This window comes from Prionailurus viverrinus, chromosome D4, assembly GCF_022837055.1.
Source record: "Prionailurus viverrinus isolate Anna chromosome D4, UM_Priviv_1.0, whole genome shotgun sequence".
Classification (NCBI taxonomy): domain Eukaryota; kingdom Metazoa; phylum Chordata; class Mammalia; order Carnivora; family Felidae; genus Prionailurus; species Prionailurus viverrinus.
Genome location: NC_062573.1, coordinates 501,179 through 522,112, shown reverse-complemented (window position 1 = coordinate 522,112; position 20,934 = coordinate 501,179). Strand labels below are relative to the sequence as shown.

The following is a 20,934-nucleotide window of genomic DNA, read 5'->3' as shown; positions in this document are numbered from 1 at the left end:
GTCGGAACTCCGGAGCTCAGCTCAGGTGCAGCTTGCTCCTGCCCCAACCCCCCACCCCCACCCCGGTTGTCCTCAGGTGGCCACCTCTGCTGCCAGCTGCTCCAGGTCCTCTGTCTCCCGGGGTCCTTGTTCAGTGAACTCGGTGCTCAGCTGCCACACCTTTACAGTGCCCTTGGCGTCACCGGCAGCCAGGAGCTGAGTCTGCTGGCGATTAAACTCAAGACAGTAGACCGGGCTATCATCCTGGGTTTGCTTGATTGAAACTGTGGGTTTCTGGGAACTTTTCTGTAGATCAAACAGCTGCACGTCACCTGCAGGGAGAGAGAATCATGGGACAAGAGGCCCAGAACAGTGGCCTGTGCACCCAGGAAGAGAAACTCACGGCACAAGAGAAGTCCACCTGGTTTAGCCCTCCTTCCCCCACCTGCTGCCTCTCCCCAGCTCAGAATTCCAAGTACGTGCTGGGCCCGTATCTGAGCCTATCGTCCTATTGCCTACCTTCCCCAGAAGCAGCCGCAAACACCAAGGGGCGCACTGGGGACCAGCGCACGGCAAACAGGTACTTGTGGGACAGCTGCAGGGAGGCCAGGGGCTGGGCCTGCAACATGGAGTACAGGTGGATGTGGCCGTCGGTCCCCGCACTCAGGAAGAGATTCCTGGACAGGATGAAGGGCAGAGAGCCAGGCAAGGGGATGAGTACCGGGTGTCCTGCCCAACTCCCCCTGGGCTGTCACGTTCCTGAAAAGTCTCCGTGGACCCCCAAACTGGGAATCCCCTTAGGGAGAGAAGGGCCAATCCCCGGGAGCCAACCACCCGAACGCCAGGTAGGAGGGCTCAAATAGCGAAGACCTGGGCCCAGGCCAGACCACAGGCCCCGTAGGCCGCTCTATGGGGCTTCCTCACCCTCCCTGTGCCAGGTGCCCTGTGGCCTCCTCTACCTGTGGAAGGGGGAACAGCTCACAGAGTAGATGGGACCACCATGGGGAGAGAAGGTGAACCGTGCCGGGGCCCGCAAGGGCACAGAGCTAGGCATCCGCGTGAGGGCGGCCTCTTCTGCTGCCAGGGAACACTTGAGCGGGAAGCCACCTTCCGTGCCCAGAACAAAGAGGCTGGGGTCAAAGCCGGAGAAAGCCACCGCCGTAGCACCCACCTCGGTCTCCCCCCGGGGAGGCTGTGGAGAAATAAATGGCAGGGCAGACAGAGCCAAGGGAATCTGGTCAGAGTCCCACAAGAGCCCGGTCACGCAAGCGGGAGCCACGGGACCTCAGTTGCTAGCACCGCTCGCTGCCCGTGCCGCCTGCCGCCACCCACCAAGGCCCACTTGAGGGGGTCCTACGGTGGGCGGGCGGGCGGGCGGGGGCGGCAGCTGGGGCCCCACGTACCTTCTTCAGCTTGGTGTTCCTCGGGAGCTGCTGCACGACCAGAGCGAAGCCCTCTGTGAGCTGCAGCTGGCCCGCCCCGCCCCCCTGCCAGAGCAGCACTTTCCCGTCCGTGGCCACACTCAGCACCTGGAAGCGGTGGCTGTGCCGGGGCTCAGGTAGCCAAACCACCTGGGACGACGGAGTACGGGACCAAGGTCAAGAAAGAGCTGCTTGCTCCCCAGGCTGCCCCCACTTCCCAGCAAGACCGGCGGTCACCCTCATCCCCCAACTACCCCTTCTCTCGCGGGAAAACCAAAGGGGGAATTCCGGGGGAGGCCCGGAACCGCCTCACACACCTGGGGGCAGACCCGAGGGTTCCGAGGTCCCTCCCTGAGACGCCAGGATAGCTGGGAGCCCCACATGGCCACTCGGAAGTTGGGGGAGCTGGGAATGGCCCAGGGCCTGGGCGTGGCAGGGGGGCGGGTGTGACTTCTGCCCCGGGAGCTAAGAATGCCAAAGAATGCCGAAGGCCGCTGTCCCTAACTGCCAACTCCTTGGTGACCTGCTGTGGCTGTGCGAGCAGGCCCCCTCTCTTCCGTTTCACCTCAAGGAGCAGGCCAGCGACAGCAGCACTCAGCTCAGGGAGAAGGGGAAGGTGCCTCCCCGCCCCCACCGCGGCCCACTGCTCTGACCTGGTACACAGGGTCGGTGTGCGTGTCGTCCGTCAGGCCCGTGCGCCACAGCAGCGGGTCCTCGGGATGGCTCACGTCCCACACCAGCACCTCACCACTGTACAACCCGCCTGCGGGACCAAGCGCGCCCGGACAAGAGCTGACTCACACGCAACAACCCGGTGCCCCAACCGAGCACCAGCCCCGCCCGCCCAGGGAGCAAGGACGGGGAGCCGCTTCCCCAGAGTCGCCCGGGGGGAGGAAAAGTCCTGCCCTCCCCCCACTCCGGCCTGCTGTGCCCCCACCCACCCACTGCCAGGCTGATCTCCAGGCCCGGCACCCTGCCGTGCCCTCCAGCACAACCCCTTTCCCAACACGTGTGGCTCCTGTCACCACCCATGGCTCCCCGAGGGTGCCCATGTCGCCCTGCCTCGAGTCCTGACCAGGCTGCACCCTTGCATGGCCCACACCCCATCAAGACTCAGCGAGGACCCGCCAACGCCCCCACCACCTCCTCCCCCTCCCCTTCTTCCTCCCCCCCCCTCTTTCCTCCCCATCCTCCTCCTCCACGCTCCACAACTGGCACGGCATCCTCACCTGAGCCCAGGGCTCTGCTCCCCAAGCAGACGTGCCCCAGCCGTGCCTGGGGGCCGAGGGCCCAGTGGAGAGCTCCCCTGTGGGCACCCTGCACAGGGTGGGGAGCAGAAGACGGCTCACCTGCGACATGGGACGGCTGCGTGGGGTGGAAGGCCAGGCACATGACGGCGCTGGGCGCCTCCACCACTGCTGACGGCTGCTGGGGGTTCAGGCCTCGCCTGTCCAGGTTCCAGGCACACACGAAGGACTTCAGTGTGCTCCAGTCGCCGTCGTCCAACCTGCACAGGGACATGCCTGAGCCGGCTCTGCCCCGAGGCCAGGATCTCGTCCCCGCCCTGCTCCTAGCACCAGACCGCCACCCACCCACCCACCGCCCCCAGATCAGCCTGCGTCCCCGTCACACCCAGACCGTACTGGGTGCTGTAGTGGCACAGGTTCCTCCATAGCACAGTGGCAGGACCTTCTCTAGAAAAGGGTTCCCGAGAACCAAGATGGGTCCACACGATAGCAGGGTTGGGGAACTGTGGCCCATCAGGAAATGGCTCACGGAGCAGAGGCGGCAGGCCCAGGGCGCACTGCCCTATGCCGGCAGGTGGGCACCAGGACTGTGGGCTCTAAGCCCCTCCCTCTGCTGCTCTTTCCAGCCAACCTGGTGCCTAGGCAGCCTCGAGAATAAAAAGACTCCCAGAATGGCCAAGCTCCAGGCCAACCTTCGCCACACAGACAGGGAGAAAGAGGCTTAAACCAGAGTCTGAGGACCTCCCATTGCCCCACAGCCACCCCTGCTGCCACTCACCGGCCATAGGCACAGGCCACCACGGAGCCGGTGGTGTTCCAGGAGACACTGGTCACATGCAGACCCTGCCCCTGGGCTGGGGGGTAGCCCAGGGTGTGCAGACACGTGACCTGCAAGAGACAAACCATCCCTAGCCCTGAGCCACAGAGCCACCCAACAGGCGGCCTTGTAGCCACCTAAAAAACACTACATACAAGCTTGGACCTCCAAAGCCACCCAGGTCCACTGCCCGGCCCTGGAGGGAAATGTAGAGCCTTCATCCCAACACCACCCCAAATAGGATACTTCCAGAAACCCAGAAGAAAGGATCTTACGAACCGAGACAGATGCCAGGTTCTGGCTCAGAGTAAGACCCTGTTCTGTACATAGTTTCACAAGCTCTGGCTTCTGGAACTGGATGGTGCTGTATGTGCCACTAGACTATGCACCTGGAAATGGTGACAGTTTGGGACGCCCGGGTGGCTCAGTCGGTTCAGCGTCCGACTTCAGCTCAGGTCATGATCGCGCGGTCCGTGAGTCTGAGCCCCACGTCGGGCTCTGGGCTGCCCCTCCCTGGCTTGCACTCTGTCTCTCTCTCAAAAACAAATAAACATTAAAGCAATTTTTTTAATGGTTGCAATTTTATGAATATTCTACCACATTAAAAAAAAATTTTTTTTTAAACCTCTGGCAGCTTCGCTCTCAGCCCATAGCAGCCTGGCACACCAAATGAAAAGGCTGGCAGTGCTGGCCACTGTGAGCGATCAGCCCAAGGTTTCTGGGGGGGGGATGTGCCACACAGATCAAAAGGTCTGTGAAAAGCTGCATACTCCTTGACCTTATGACTCCATATAAAGAAACTGCCCGATGGAAAGAATCTAAAACGTGTAAAAAGCTGTATGGTGGGAACCCTCACTCACTGCTAGCAAGGACGGAGAACAGCAAGGCCACAGTGGGGAGACAGTCTGGTGGGTCTTCAAAAGCTAAAACATAGAGGCACCACACAACCCAGCAATTCTGCCCCTAGGTGCACGCCCAAGAGAACTGAGCACACACGTTTACAGGGGCGCCCTGCTGGCTCTGTCCCTGGAGCATGCGACTCTGGATCTCAGGGTCGTGAGTTCAAGCTCCACGCTGGGCACAGAGATTGCTTAAAAATTTTTTAAAGATTAAAAAAAAGCTGTCAAGTGTGGTAGGAGGTGGAGGGAACTCAAGAAAACCTTTTGGGGAGGGGGGTGCCTGGGTGGCTCAGCCAGTTGGGCATCTGACTTTGGCTCAGGTCACGACCTCACAGTTCGTGAGTTCAAGCCTCGCATCAGGATCTCTGCTGTCAGCACGGAGCCTGCTTCAGATCCGCTGCCTCCCTCTCTCTCTGCCCCTCCCTTCCTGCTTGTTTTCTCCTCCCCCCCTCCTCAAATAAACATTAAAAAAAGAAAAAAGAAAAAAAAGACTCAGACGGGCACAAAGGGTGAACTGCCTGCACAAAGAACACACCTGGATAAACTCGGCTCAAAAAGATAAAGTGTATGGATGAAACATTAGGTGGTGTTTTATTTTTATTTATTTTTATTTTTTCGAGAGAGAGCGTGTGCAAGCAAAATAGGCACAAAGGGAGAGGGAGAGAGAGAATCTCGAGCAGGCTCCACGCTCAGTGCAGAGCCTAATGTGGGGCTCAATCTCATGACCATGAGACCAATAGAAATCAATAGTCAGATGCTCAACCAACTGAGCCACCCAGGCTCCAATTAGGTGTTTCAAAAGGACAAGTGTGAAGTCTCCATAGCAACCTGACAACACAGAACAGGCTTTGCTCCTGACCAGAAAAGACCCCAAGACTGGCCACAGTGACTCACAGCTGTCAACACACGTGTGAAACAAGAGGCAGGAAACAACAGAGCCAGGAGGTCGGCGGTTCCAATGGGAGACCCTGGGTGGTCTCTTCCTTATCTCCAATTTCTAAGCTTTCCACAAGGTTGTCCCACTGATTTTAGAATTCTGACATTACGGTTTCTCGTTAAGAGCAGCATCCCAGCACTTCCAGAGCTACTACAGCAGTGCCAAGGACGATGATGAAATGTCAAGGCCAACACCTTGACAGAAGTAGAGAGAAAAACCCCAAGACAGTAATTCCACCATGAGGGAATCAACAAAGAACTGATGCAAAACAAGAAGTGGGAGGACAGACTCGCTGTCGATGTGATATAACAGCAAACTGCTAACGCCCTCCTCTGCCCAATGCTCGCGCACCGCTAACATGCGGGGCTGTCCAGGGCCAGCTCACCAGGCTGCCACTCAAAGGGTGCAGACTGATCTCCCGCCTACCCTCCCGTTTCTGGAGGATACCTCTCTAGAAGTGAAGCTGGGTGTCCACCCACAGGGGACTCAGATAAAGGATGACGTGTCCGTGCAGTGGGACCCAGTGTAGCCGCTGGGACGCCTACAGCACCTTTGTAGAAACTGACATGGAAAGCTCGAAGTGAGAAAGGTCATCAGGAAAACATACAGTGCTTTCCACTTGTTTAAAATGTTCTCAGTGACAACACTAGTAATGATGCTTGTGTTAGTGTAACACAGAGAAGACTCTAAAGGCGTGTGGGCGTGGGAACAAAGTGTCCCCTCCCACTGTCTACATGGTATATGTTCTGTATTTCTATACTGCCTGGACTTGTTATAATGAACATACATTGCTTCTGTAGTCAGAAAACGGATATTTTGGCACCTGGGTAGCTGAATCTGTTAATAAGGGTCCAAGTTCAGCTAAGGTCACGATCTCACGGCTTGTGAGTTCGAGCCCCGCATCAGGCTCTGTGCTGACAGCTCGGGGCCTTGAGCCTGCTTTGGATTCGGTCTCCATCTCTCTCTGTCCCTCTCCTGCTCATGGTCTGTCTCTCTCTCGCTCTCTCAAATATAAATAAACATTAAAAAAATTTTTTTAAAGGAAAAAAACGTATTTTTTAAAGGGGGAGAAAGTAACACACACTTGGACCAAGTTAATCCATAGAAATGTGGGAACGTGCTAATAATAAAGAACAAAAGCTTAACCTCTGTAAAACTGGGTGGTGGGGCGGTGGGGGCGGGGGGCACGAGCAATGGCAAAGAGAAACAACATGCTAGGCTCTTCCTCTTCCCTGAGCCCTTCTTGTGCCCGGCTTATAAGGAGTCAGTGACTGCCCACTGAGGTGTGGCCTCGGCAACTGCATTTCAGAGTGAGTTTGAGGACTTCCCTCAAACTGATTTTCCCAAGCCTTCCAGTGACTTGGTGGGAAGAGGGCAGAGGAGGGGGAGGGGCTAGAACAGGGCTATGACCTCTGAATACATAGTTACTCATCTGTTTCTACAGGAAGAAAGCACTGTATAAAAAAAAAAAGTTTGGCTCAGAACTCCAAGGCTCCCCATTCGAGGGCCCGCAGCCGTGAGCGAGCAGTCTGTCCACAGGGGAGGCTGAGGCCCAGCACGGAGCAAAAGCCAAGAGCCCCCCATTCATCTCAAAGCCTAGCCTGCCTGTGCGGCCGGACACCTAAGTGTACAGGGTCACTCTGAGCTGAGCCTCGGAGACACTGAAGTCACTAGAGCATGGCAGTGAAACCAGACAGACCAGGGCTCAAATCCCAGCCTGGCCCGTTACAGCTGGGTGACCGTGGACAAGTCAGTTAGCCTCTCTGGGCCTTGTCAATAAAACAGAGATCATCCAAGTACCGCCTGATGCCGCCGTGCTGAGGAGTAAATGAGACGGCACAGAGAGCCCTCACCACATGGTGGCCAGGGGAGACAGCCGAGCAGTGGACAAAGTCTGGTCCAGAGTCAGACTCCCCACGTTCAAGCCTTGCCTCTACTGCTCACTAGCTCCATGTCATCCCAGGAAAATCGTTTCAACTCAGGAGCCTCCCCATCCCCAGCTGTAAATGGAGGTAACCACAAACTACTTCTTGACAGCAGGGAAGGCTCGATGACTTACTCTCATAAAACTCAGCTCAGCACCTGGCAAAAAGTAAGACCTCCACGAACGCAGTTACTATTATTGCTATTAACAGCATCTGGCCTAAGAGGACTTCAAACGGGGGCGGGCGAGGCTCAAGCTGGGGCAGAGGAGGAGGGCGTCCCAGGCTGCAGTTCCCTACCGTTGGCTGCTGCTCTGTCCAGTTCACCTCGAAGCCGTCAAAAGCGTGGCTCTGCCAGTTCTTATTCAGCTCTCGAATAACCATGGCCTCCACCCTCCGAAGAAAGGCTGCAAGCCTGGGGCTGTCGTGCTGGGCCACAGTCCGAGCGCTGACCGGTGCAGGGACCTCGGTCTGCACCTCAGCATCCGCATGCTTCCGGGTCTGGACAGACGCTTCAGCAGTGGCAATGCTCGCCGTCTGGCAACTTTTCTGCAGAAAATCAAAACCCAGTGGTCACCGGTCAGTGGTCAGCGGCCACCAGTCAACCCGGGTCACTAGTGACCGCCTGCCTGGGCACTGTTCCCCCTACTAAACAGCACCCCTCCCGCGCTGCTGCTTACCCTCGGGCCAATGGGCCTCTGGTCATCCTGCCTGCCCCAGTCTGTCCCTTTGCTCTTGTAACTGGCCCATCTTTCAAAGGAGGAGCCCGATCTGTGCGCTGTGGGTGAAGATGATCCCTCAACCCTCCTATGTGCACTGGGCCACCATGAGTGGTTCAGGGGCGGTCAACATGATCCAGTAAGAGCCTGACCCAGGACTTTTGGTGACACTAGGACACCATTTGGAGGGGATGCTGGAGTGTCACTTTTCTTTTTTTTTCCCAGGAGTGCCCGTTTGAAGATCCTGACAGCAATAAGAATCCTGTAATATTACAGCCAGCAGTGGTCATCCCAGCCAGCACAGGGAAGCGTCGCAGACCTGGCCACCAGCATCTCCCTCCCTTCGCAGGCCCCTTCCAAGGTGCCCCCATGATCAAAGGAAGCAGGTGAGTCTGTGATGAGCTAGTTGGTAGAAAGAAGGCAGGCTTCTCCCCGCTGCCTCTTTTCTCCACCCTGCCCTCTGTCTCCAATTCCTTGTCCCCTCTTTAGCTGGCCACAGGGATAGACATCAGATCAGGGAAGGAACCACCAGCCTCCCTTTCTTATGGACAGGACCCATCATTTATCAAATGAGGGGGCCTAGCAGATCGTCATCTGCAAGAGGCCCTGCTCACACAGCCCCTCACCAGGCACCTGAACGTGCAGGGCAACGGCGAGGCCCGGAACCCCTGTGCACCTCCCCCACCTGGCTCGGGCTTGGGAGGGCAGAGCTGTGCACTAGGCCAGTGCTAGTAAGCCTAAAGGAAGGGAGCGGGCCCCACACAGGGGCAGCTCTTCCTAGTATATGAAACACCTGTCCCCACGCTCCCCATCACATTCCACTAAACTGTCTTTCCTTATCCACCTCCCATTAAATGGAGTTCCTCCAGCATCAGAACCCTGTCTGATCTCTATACCCACAGCACTTTGCACGTATTTGGCACACGGCACAAGCCCATTTAGACAAGATATATGTACATATATTTTTACACATCTATCCCCGCTACACTGTATGTTTTATGTTGTATACACACATAGACTATATGTATTACACATATACTATTTACATATATTTCCTTTACACCATACACACACACACACACAATTATTTACTGAGCGTCCACTTGCCAGGCACTGTCTGGGTACTATGGATACAGCAGAAAACAAAATGTGCAAAATCCCTGTGCCCGAGAAGCTTCCACAGGGGTTGGGGGTACACGAACAAGAAAATACCCACCAACTACCTATGGTGCCAAGTGCAGCAGATGTGTGGGAGAGAAGGGAACAGCCAGGGAGGTCTCTGGGGAAATGGCACTTGAGCTGAGGTGTGAAGGACAAGGGGAGAGCTGCAGAGGAGGGTCCTGGACAGAGATGGGAGGGGGAGGCCAGAGCAAAACCTTACAGTAGAAAATGTTCCGTGCTCAGAGACTGGACAGCAGGTGGCGTGCCTGGCCACAGTGGGTAAGGAGGGTGGCCCGAGCACAAGGGCAAGGCCAGGAGGTGTCTGAGAGCCACAAGGTGTGGCCTGAGTGGGTTGTAAGCAGGGCCATGCCTTTTTGGCTGCTCGGGAAGAATCGAGGAGCAGAGGACAGGTTTGACAACCAGTGGAATGTGATGGCAAATTCTGGGAAAAGAGAACACAGAAGCAGTTCTCCTGGGCCTCGTTTAGACCGAGATGCCTCCCATCCACATGGAGGTGTTGAGGATTCCCGAGAGCAGTTGCAAGGCGTGAGGCTCTGGAGAACATCCGACAGAGACATGACTTGAAACCACAGCACTGGAGGGGTCCACCAAGGGAGTGTGCACACTGAGGAATTCGTGGATGGGCATGAGGATCAGAAAGCATACAGGCTTGGGGTGCCTGGGTGGCTCAGTTGGTTAAACATCTGACTTCAGCTCAGGTCATGATCTCACGGTTCATGGGTTGGAGCCTCATGTCGGGCTCTGTGCTGACAGCTCGGAGCCTGGAGCCTGCTTCAGATTCTGTGTCTCCCTCGCTCTCTGCCCCTCCTCTGCTCGTGCTCTGACTCTGTCTCACAAAAATAAATAAAATGTAGAAGAAGAAAGAAGAAAGAAGAAATAAGAAAGAAGAAAGAAGGAAGAAGAAAGAAAAAGAAAAGAAAGTAAAGAAAGCATACAGCCTGAGCCAAAATTCTAAGAGACTGGGTGAAAATCAAACTTTCAGAAGTCACAATGATGGCGAGAGTGTTAGTTACTAAGTGCTCACTCAGGCACTGTCCCAAAAGTTTTACCCATATCTTATTCATCCTCACAACCACCCTATGAAGAAACTCCTATTTTTGCATTACTAACATGGACACTAAGGCACAAAGAAGTAATTCACCCAAGACCACACGGCAAAGAGGTGATCACAGTAGGGCTTGAATTCAGGCAGTCTGACCTGTGACACGAAACTGTCCCTCAGCCATGGTGTTCTCACCCAGTCTAACATCCTGGACACTCATCACATCAGATAAACTCAGAAAAAGTTTCTAAAAGAATGTTACCCCAATGACTTAATCTAAGACAAAAATGTCCACAAGATAGCAAGCTGTTATCTTTCCATCTACTTCCATTAATATTTCTTTGCTGGCGCACCTGGGTGGCTCAGTCGGTTGAGCGTCCAACTTCAGCTCAGGTCATGATCTCACAGTTTGTGGGTTCGAGCCCCGCATCGGGCTCTGTGCTGACAGCTCGGAGCCTGGAGCCTGCTTCTGATTCTGTGTCTCCCTCTCTCTCTCTCTGCCCCTCCCCCACTCGTGCTCTGTCTCTCTCTCAAAAATAAATAAACATTAAAATTTTTTCTTAAATATTTCTTTGCTGCTTGCCTATTCAGACAAAAGACAAATGTCAAAACACTAGGGAAAATTCAGAGGAAAAAAAAAAAACTTAAAACCAGTGACACACTGCACCCACAATTTTTTCTGTGAATTGGTAGGAAACTACTATCATTATTCTCTTTTCACTCTGGGACAACTAAGTAGTTTCCATAGTTCAAGATCTGATTATCTGGCCTGACCCTGATCCGTCCCATACATCCCATCCCATCTGGGGATGAAGCCCCAAAGCCTCCAGAAGGGAAGGGCTTGCCCAAGGATACCCTGTGTAGACTGGTACCTTCTGTGCCAGGCAGTGTGTGGCTGGACTGAGGCTCCCATAACAAGCCCTCTGAGACATCAGAGAAGAAGTCAGGGAAGAATGAGATCCTTGCTTCCTGGGCCTCAGCAAGGTCAGGAAGAGGAGTGTTAAGGATGCTGGGCTCCCACACCTCAGAGGCAGAGGCACTACAGGAGGGACTGGGACCAGACTTTAATTACACTGGGAGGTGTGGCCAAGGGAAACAGAACAACTCCCAAACCAAGATCACCAGTCACCACGCTCTGGAGTCTGAAGTCCCAGTGACCTCCAGCAGAGAGGAAGGCAGTGAGATTCAGGGACCAGAACCCAGTGTGGGAGCCCAGCTCTCCTGCCCCCAGGAGAGCCTGCAGACACCCAGAATGTCAGGACTCCTACCCAAGCCACCAAATGTGTCCCGATACCAGGACTGTAACTTCTGACTAGATGAGAAGTGGACGCGAACCTAGGATGGGCCAATCAAGCTCTCTCAGGGAAATTCACAACAGAGACAAAGATTTAACAAGATGGCATATGCCTAGAACTGAAACCTGGAAACGTTGGCCCCAACAATTAGCCAGGGCCACAACCAGGAGACAAGCAGAGACAGGCCTCGGGGGATACATGGTAACATCAGAGTTGAGAGGTGGGGGACCCCCAAAGTTTCCTAGATTCCTCAGGACCAGCTGCACCTTCAGAGGCCCAGGAAACATCCGGCATCCTGAAGAGAAGTGCTTGACAGGAGCTGGTTTGGGCTGGTTTCTGTCACTTGCTATCAGAGTCCTACACTGACCCCTAGGAAGGCTCCCTGACTCCCAGGCCAATACCCCTCAACGCCTCACTTCTGAAATAATAGGTCTCTAGCTGGCATCTAGGACTGGCCGATCAATTTCAGGAACACTGGTGATGACAGAGGAAACGGTCCCACTGGGTCAGGTGATCAGCCACCACCCCAGGCCCCGAGGGGTGTGCTGAGAGAATACTGGGCTCTGCCTTGCATTCAGGTTCAGGCTGAGATTGACCAATGTCAGGTTAACTGTGCTCATGTGTGATTCAGTCACTCAGAAACCAGCCAGCCAGAAAAATGTACTCAGGGGGGATCACTATGAGGCATGAGTACTTCAAAGTCATGAGTAGAACAGTCACTTTCTTACTAAAAATATACATTCTAGGGGCACCTGGATGGCTCAGTCGGTTAAGTGTCTGACTCTTGATTTCAGGTCAGGTGATGATCTCACAGTTTGTGGGATCAAGCCCCACATGAGGCTCCACTCTGACAGTATGGAGCCTGCTTGGGACTCTCTCTCCCTCTCTTTCACCTCTCAAAATAAATAAACTTAAATAAGTAAATAAATAAATAAATACACACATACATATATACATATATACATACACACATTCTAGGGGTGCCTGGCTGACAGTGCAGAGCCTGCTTAGGATTCTTTCTTTCCGTCTCTCAAAATAAATAAATAAAACTCTTAAAAAGAAATACATTCTAGGGGCGCCAAACTGGCTCAGTCAGTAGAGCATGTGACTCTTGATCTTGGGGTCATGAGTTCAAGCCCCATGTTGGGTACAGAGATTATTTAATTTTATACATTCTAGATCTCCTCGACTCTACAATGTATTGTTTATAAAACATTCCAATTGTTTAATAATAGCTCTTCAGGGGAAAACTAGATTAAATACACAGGCCATCTGTGAAACACACCGATTTTTAAGATGTGTCCTATGACTGAGGAACATCGCCATCCAGAGAGAATGCGTCTTTGAAGGTCTGAGATGATGTGCAAAGGGAGGCCAAGCCCCCATCAGTCCCTTGGGTACTAACCACTACCAGCAAATAGAAGCAGCACACAGCATCTCATTTCATCAACCAGCCTGGGCCAGCACATCTGACTCGAATGCAAAAGGACCTCAAACACATTCTAGACCTGACTTCTCAACGGGCAGGCCCCAGAATCCCTCAGAAGCTTGCTAAAACACAAGCTGCCTCCTCCAGCAGGGGGGCCGAGAGTGTGCTTTGTGAACAAGCCCCCGGATGATGCTGAGGCCGCAGGTGCAGAGGGCTGTTACTCAGACCCCACCTGTGGGTCTCACCCATCTGTATGCTTCCCAGGGCCACAGCCCAGGGTCCATCACCCCTTGCCCCCACCCCACCCCCACAGCACAGACCATGCTCTCACACACCCCCCACTTCTACCTGTCACTCTGGGAGCTGAAGCTTCACCTGGGGTGGGGTGAGATATGGTTCATCCCGGAGGCTGAGGGATGCTGTTAAGCCCACCTGAAGGACGCTGCTGGGCAGGTGGGGTGCGTGTGGCCTGTCGCTGTCACCTTGCCACATCCAGCGGGCCCACTTCTGATCCTCCTCCCCAGAATTTGCCTTGTCCTCAGGTGGCCGTCACCCCCAAGGCCTCCCCCCCTTCCACCTCCTTCCCCATCAAGTCCTGCACACACACCTGATGAGAACACAGGTATGATGGGAGCAGAGAGGACTCCGGCCTGAGCCAGCGTCTCTGGGCCCACACTGCAAACCCCATGAGCGAGCACCACAATTTGACCCAGGTGTGAGGCACAATTCACAGCTAATGAGCAGACAAGGTGAGACAGGAATGTCTTAGATGCGAAGTTGAGCTGAGTGGGTTTCCTTTTTTTTTTCAATTTATTTACTTTTGAGAGAGACAGAGACACACAGTGTGAGTAGGGGAGGGACAGAGCGAGAGGGAGACAGAGAATCCGAAGCAGGCTCCAGACTCTGAGACATCAGCACAGAGCCCGATGCGGGGCTCGAACTCATGAACCGTGGGATCGTGACCTGAGCCGAAGTTGGACGCTTAACCGATTGAGCCCCCCAGGCGCCTCCAGCTGAGTGGGTTTCGTGGTGGGATACAGGGACAACTGTCTCACCAGAGGCCTCTGAGAACGTAGAGTAACGGGAACAATCTCCGGTTCATGTGAACTTGCCTCTTAGTATATCGGGGCAACAAACAGCTACTCAGAGAACAGCGTGGAGCCAAGAGCCAACCAAGAAGACAATCGCAGACGTTTCCATGGAAGTTGGGAGATGCGTTAGGCTACACAACCTTGGAGCTGCAATTACTGCCGACTACCTTGGTGTCGTCTTGGTCTTTCAGTGTGCCCCTTGAAAAAAAATCTAGTATGGAAACTGTGTAGCAAACCCAAAGGTAGGGAACCACGGATTTAATTCTCCTTGAAAATTTGTAACAGGCCAGACCCAGGTTCAAAACAAACGCCCTCCAGCAGGGGGTGACATTGGCTACAGAAGCCACCAAGGCGAAGAGGCAGCCTGGGAACAAGGAAGAGCCGGTGGGCAGGCAGCTAGTTGAACTCCAAGCAGGGGAGGAGAGTCGCAGCCTATGTGGGATGTCAGCACACAAGAAGATTATTCAACCCAGTATTTCCTGGGTGCCTCCGGGAGGTGCAAAAGTACACAAGACCCACTCCCTGCCCTCTGGGAGTTCACAGTCCCAGAGACACAGACCTGAATGTCAAAATGCATTCCATGGATGGAAAAGTTCCAGAACCAGATAGTGGTGATGGTTCCACATTGTGAATGTACTTGACACACTCAACTGTACACTTAAAAATTGGGAAATTTCTGGGGCGCCTGGGTGGCTTGGTCGGTTGGGCGTCCGACTTCGGCTCAGGTCATGGTCTTGCGGTCCGTGAGTTTGAGCCCCGCATCGGGCTCTGTGCTGACAGCTCAGAGCCTGGAGCCTGTTTCAGATTCTGTGTCTCCCTCTCTGACCCTCCCCTGTTCATGCTCTGTCTCTCCCTGTCTCAAAAATAAGTAAACGTTAAAAAAAAAAATTTTTTAAAAATAGGGAAATTTCTATTATATGTACCTTTTTTTAAAAAGTTTTTTATGTTTATGTGTTTCTGAGACAGAGAAAGACAGAGCATGAGTGGGGGAGGGGCAGAGAGCAAGGGAGACACAGAATCGGAAGCAGACTCCAGGCCCTGAGTCGTGGGCACAGAGCCGAATGCGGGGCTGGAACCCACAAACCACGAGATCATGACCTGAGCCGAAGTCGGACGCTCAACTGACTGAGCCAACCAGGCTCCCCCCCTTTTTTTAATTTTTTTTTTAACAAACTTTTTTTTTTTTAATGTTTTTTTAAATTTATTTTTGATACAGAGAAAGAGTGTGAGCGGGGGAGGGTCAGAGAGACGGGGAGACACAGAGTCCGAAGCAGGCTCCAGGCTCTGAGCCATCAGCACACAGCCGGACGCGGGGCTCAAACCCACCAACCGCAAGATCATGACCCGAGCCAAAGTCGGACGCTCAACTGACTGAGCCAGCCAGGTGCCCCTCTATTATATGTATCTTTTTTTAAATTTTTTTTATGTTTATTTATTTCTGAGACAGAGAGAGGCAGAGCACGAGCAGGGGAGGGTCAGAGAGAGAGGGAGACGCAGAATCCGAAGCAGGCTCCAGGCCCCGAGCCATCAGCAAAGAGCCCGACACAGGGCTCGAACTCACAGCCTGTGAGATCATGACCCGAGCCGGAGTCGATTGCTCAACCAATTGAGCCAGCCGGGTGTCCCTCTGTTATATGTATCTTTCCACAATTTTTTTTTTAAGTAATCCCTACACCCAACATGGAGCTCAAACTCACGACCCCGAGATCAAAAGTCACATGCTCTACCCACTGAGCCAGTCAGGCTCTCCACCACAATTTTTAAAAAATGAAAAAAAAAAACACAGCCCACATTTTCCTAGGATCAGCATTGGGCTGGCTTCAGAAAGGTAATGCTGCTGCTGGAAAGGAGGATGCATTCAGTTGGTGGTCTCAAATTTTGCTACCTATCAGAACGACCTGGGGAGCTTTAATAAAACCAGATTCTCAAGTCACAACACATACCAATGTAGCCAGAACCGCTGGGAGCCAGACATCCGTATTTTTCAGGAGTCTCCAGGACATTCCAGTGTCAACCATCTGGTTTGAGAAACCGCAGATGAGCAAGGAGGGATGATTAGGCACCCTCTAGCTCAGGCAGCTGGACTGGTCCCTGACACTCCTCTGGCATCCGAGCAGCCCTAGGCTTTCAAACTGTTTTCTTATCCACAATCTCATTTAACCCCTCACAAGGGGGTGCCTGGGTGGCTCAGGTTCCGTTGGTTGATCCATCCATCCCCTCAGGAAGTATTCTACCTCGGACCCATTTTGCAGAAGAAGAGATCATGTGACTGGCCCAAAGCCCTAAAGAGGGTGTGCACCCCGGTCTTGAACCAAAGTCCAGGACCCTATCCCTCTGTAAACAGATTGGAATATGACAAGAAAAGCCAGGTCAGGCCAAAGACCATTAATATTAAAAAAAAAAAAAGGGGGTGCCTAGCTGGCTGTTGGTAGAGCATGAGGCTCCTGATCTCGGGGTCGTGAGTTCAAGCTCCATGTTGGGTGTAAAGATTACTTTAAAAATAAAATCTGAGGGGCGCCTGGGTAGCTCAGTGGTTAGGCGTCCGACTTCAGCTCCGGTCACGGTCTCGCGGTCCGTGAGTTCGAGCCCCGCGTCGGGCTCTGGGCTGATGGCTCAGAGCCTGGAGCCTGCTTCCGATTCTGTGTCTCCCTCTCTCTCTGCCCCTCCCCCGTTCATGCTCTGTCTCTCTCTGTCTCTGTCTCAAAAATAAATTTAAAAAAAAAGTTAAAAAAATAAAAAATAAAAATAAAATCTGAAAAAAATAAAAAAACTAAAAAAAATTAAAAAAGAAAAAAAATCCATCAATGGAACATGGAGGTACATTACAATATTGCACCACTACATGGGCCAAAAACCACTGTCCAACTTTTCCAAAAAAACTTTTTAAAAAATTAAGAAACTGTATTTAAAAATCAGCTAAAACACTCATCACAGGACTTATTGATAAGAAAAAAAAATGTAAACTGCCTAACAACTCATCAAAAGAGACTGGTTAAATAAAATGAAGTTACAAAAAAAATTTTTTTTAAACATGGACATTTGTTCAGGATGTATTAAGTGAAAAAACTGGGTCTATGAAATGTTGTGCACAGTGTGATTCCGTTTTTATTTAAAAAATGGGGCAGGGGCGCCTGGGTGGCTCAGTCTGTTCAGTATCCGACATCAGGTCATGACCTCGTGGTCCAGGGGTTCCAGCCCCGCGTCAGGCTCTGTGCTGACGGCTCAGGGCCTGGAGCCTGCTTCAGATTCTGTGTCTCCCCCTCTCTCTGCCCCTCCCCTGCTCACGCTCTGTCTCTCTCAAAAGTAAATAAACAGGGGCGCCTGGGTGGCGCAGTGGGTTGAGCGCCCGACTTCAGCCAGGTCACGATCTCGCGGTCCGTGAGTTTGAGCCCCGCGTCGGGCTCTGGGCTGATGGCTCAGAGCCTGGAGCCTGCTTCCGATTCTGTGTCTCCCTCTCTCTCTGCCCCTCCCCCGTTCATGCTCTGTCTCTCTCTGTCCCAAAAATAAATAAAAACGTTGAAAAAAAAATTTTTTTTAATAATAATAAATAAATAAATAAACATTTAAAGAAATTTTTTTAAATGGGGCAAAACAGACAAAGCACGTACAAGTCGAATGGCTGGGGAATGGGGTGATTTTTATTTCCACTTTCTTTTTTTTTTGCATATCCAGATTTTTTTCTAAATTTTGGACACACAACTTTTATAAAGAGGAAAAACTATTTTGGAAAAAGCCGTTTACCTTCTTCTGACCCTTGCAAAATTCTTACAACTTAACAAAAAAATCTGCTTCAGCAAGACAGGGGATGCTAGTTCAAGGGAACCACCCTCACAGATGAGAGCTTACACCTCCAGTGTTAGAATTAGTTCTTAGAACCTTACAGCTTAAAGCTATAGTAACAAGAAAACGAACCTGCCTCGATTTCATTCTCTGTAAGGGAAAAAAAAAAAAAAAAAAAAGACGGATTCAGCGGTTCCCAGCCTAAAGTCTTCTAAAACCTGAATCTTCAGCAAGCAAGAGCTGTGTGATAAAGATGGACATCAACTAAAATACCCACTTCGCTTTTCACCAGAACCATTTCTGTGCAGCCTGGTTAAGTGGGGAGTGCCTTCCAGGTAGATCAAATCCAGGCTCGAGACCCGCAGGCACACTACTGGCCTGAGGCAAGAAACCGGTCTTCCAGAGTTAGACTTCATTGGAAAACTCCCCAGTGTCGGGGAGGACCTAAGGTCTGCTGATGGGGTCACTCGCGCAGCAAGCTAAGCCTCGGTTCCCTCTTCTGGTAAATGTGCGGCACCCTACAACGCCCCCCCCCCATACCCATTTTCACGGAGGGGACGCCAACATCCCTACAATGATCTGCAAGGCACTACCTGACCCTCTCTGACCTCAACTGGGACCACTCCCCCTTCTCTCATTCTTCGCCAGCTCTGCCACCGCCTCAAAACACAAGATCTGCTCCGACACCAACCCCAGGGCCTTTGCACTTGCAGTTTGCGCTGTCTGGCGGTTCTACCTCAGATAGCCACTGGGCTCACTCACTCCTCCCGGTCTTTGCTCAACTGTCGCCTTCTCGGTGAGGCCCACCCACCCTCTCACTCTCCAAACCAGTCCTTCTGATCCCCCACCCTCCTTTTGCTTTTGTCCATGATGGCGCTACTCGCCCTCTGACACACGACCAAATTTAATTGCGTAAGTTGCCTATGGTCGCTGCCCTGCAAACGGCCCCAGGTCAGCTCCAGGAGGGACTTCATTCACTGACGGGTCCCCAGCGCCAGAACGGCTCTTGGCACACAGCAGGCCCTCAAAGTCCGCACAAAGACCCCTCCGGAGAAGACCTGGCACCCGGGAGCCCTGCCTCCTCTAAAAAGCCTCGTTTTGTGTGCTTTTCATTAAACCACTGGAAAACCGGCGTGTCTCGACCTTAAATGCACTTCCTTCTTTTTAAAGGAAAGTTAGTTTGAAACGCCTGAAAACTGCGGTTCACACAAAATCCTTCAAAACATGGGGTCTTCAGATGTTTTTAAGGAAAACCCCTTTTGTTGTTGGGTCGGGGGGGAGACTGGCACGGGAATGCCACAAGGGCGGGCCTCCGTGGGTTAAAATACAAAAATAAAACGGGGGGACCCCAGAACCCGGCCCGGAGGCCGCGCGCGGACGGACCCTCGCCCTCCCTCCCGCGTCGCCGCGAGTCGGGCCCGCGCCCTCACCGTCTCCCGGCGGGTGCCCTGGACGCCCCTCCACTGAGAGGGCACAGACGCCACGCCCAGGGTCTCGTCCTGCAGCGGCCCCGGCCGCCCCGGCCCCCCGGCGCTCGCAGCCCCGCCTGTCGCCAGCGCCTCAGCTCCCGCGCTTCCCGCCGGGCGGAACGGCCCGGGCTGCGCGCGGGTTGCCATGGAGATAGCGCCGCCCTGTCGCGCCTGCGCACTGCGACATGACCTTCGCCCCTGCGCCTCCAGAGCGGAAGCCTGGGGAGGTGAGGCTATCGGCACCATTTTTTAATGGGTCAGACAGCCACCTCCGAGACCTGAGAGAACGAGATAAATTATTCTTTTTGGCCAGTGTGTGACAAACCCGGCCGGTTTTGGATACTCCATCCCCAGGAGGGACACGCCTGAGCATGTGCGGGTACCCCTGGGCCGGGAGGAAAGTGCGGAAGTGGGGCACCGTGCCAGGCTCAAAGATGGCGCAGAGCGGCCGGGCGCAGAGGCGAAGCCTGGAGGCTGCGACCAGAGTGCGCGGATGAGTTGTGGGGCCTGGGAGTGCCCAGCCGAAAAGTTGGGCGCTCCCAGCAGATCCCGCTGCAGATTGCGGCCACTTCGAGGCCTGGTGCTCACTCTCTGCTCCGTAGTTTCTGCCTCGATAGAATGGTGATTTAAAATATCCATATGCGGATCGGGAGTTTGGTTGGATCATTGGAAGGCCCACATGAGGTCGAATACAGAAGACTGCTTGTTACATCGAAACTAAAGACCCAAGTAACTACCAGTTATTGGGTGTGTGTCGTGCGTCGGTCGGGCAGAGCCCAGAGATTTATGTATATTGAACTTATTAAATGCTCAGAACAACTCTATGAAGAAGCCAACTGCTCTAAGTCCCATGAGGGTGCCAGTGGTTTGAGAAGTAACTGCGCCGCTCATCCAATAAAGCCCACAACACGTTTGCACAAGCCCCCGGAGATTGCTGCTTGGCCACAAAGCCCGCTTCTGGGCTTCTTGGCGGGTATCCTCCCGCCAGGTCCTCTGCGTTGCCTTCTTTCTATCCGTGAACTCTTCAGGGATGCACCAACTCTGCACCCCCCTTCACACAACTGAGTCCTCATTTAGGACCCTGTTCCAGCCAAGGCCATAAAGACTGATTAGATTAACAGCACTGGGGGCGGGGGGCGGGGATGGAATGCAATAGAAATTTCTTCCAAAAAGAACCAGACAAAATTCTCCTTGTGAGGCCCTCTTAACGCTAAAGAATGTACACATGTCACCAAAGATGCCAAACACCACGCTCAAAAAGAAGCTCAAGGCTGTGGGAGTCAAGAGGCCTAGATTTGAACACTGTTTGAATAGTGCTGTGTCCTCTTCAGCAGACTTGGTAATTCTCTGGGCCTCGGTTTCCCAGCTGTAAAGTGAGGCTAGTAAGACTGGGCCTGCTTTACCTGACCAAGGAAAATATTTCAGGAAGAGAAGAGTGGTCCACAGTATTAAATTCCCCAACAGGTCAATGAGGATAAGGCCAGAAAATAGATGAGCCACTGAAACTGGCGTTCTGAATGATATCTGATGACCTTAGTGAGAACAATTTCAGTGGAATACGGGGAACAAAAGTCAGCCTGCAGAGGGTTTAAGAATGAAAGAAGGAAGTAGAGAAAGTAATGGACATTATTGACCAGCTAAACACAGGAAGTGGGTACAAGTATAAATTGGTAAAATCTAATCAGAGGGTAATGTGACCTTAAAG

General features: G+C 53.0%; 1 protein-coding gene across 2 annotated transcripts; it reads right to left on the bottom strand.

The window, feature by feature from the left end:
• Window positions 1–45: 45 nt before the first annotated feature.
• Window positions 46–19,376, bottom strand: DYNC2I2 (dynein 2 intermediate chain 2). 2 transcript variants are annotated; one of them, XM_047829163.1, is made up of 9 exons: window positions 19,191–19,376; window positions 7,523–7,771; window positions 3,426–3,535; window positions 2,750–2,907; window positions 2,054–2,163; window positions 1,383–1,550; window positions 939–1,171; window positions 499–656; window positions 46–311 (listed from the first exon to the last, which is right to left on the bottom strand). In XM_047829163.1, the coding sequence occupies exons 1-9, from the start codon at window positions 19,374–19,376 to the stop codon at window positions 73–75; spliced, it is 1,611 nt and encodes a 536-aa protein (XP_047685119.1). In that variant the 3' UTR covers window positions 46–72. The 2 variants fall into 2 exon arrangements, with proteins under 2 accessions (XP_047685119.1, XP_047685120.1); XM_047829164.1 differs by lacking the exon at window positions 1,383–1,550.
• Between the last annotated feature and the right edge of the window lie 1,558 nt (window positions 19,377–20,934).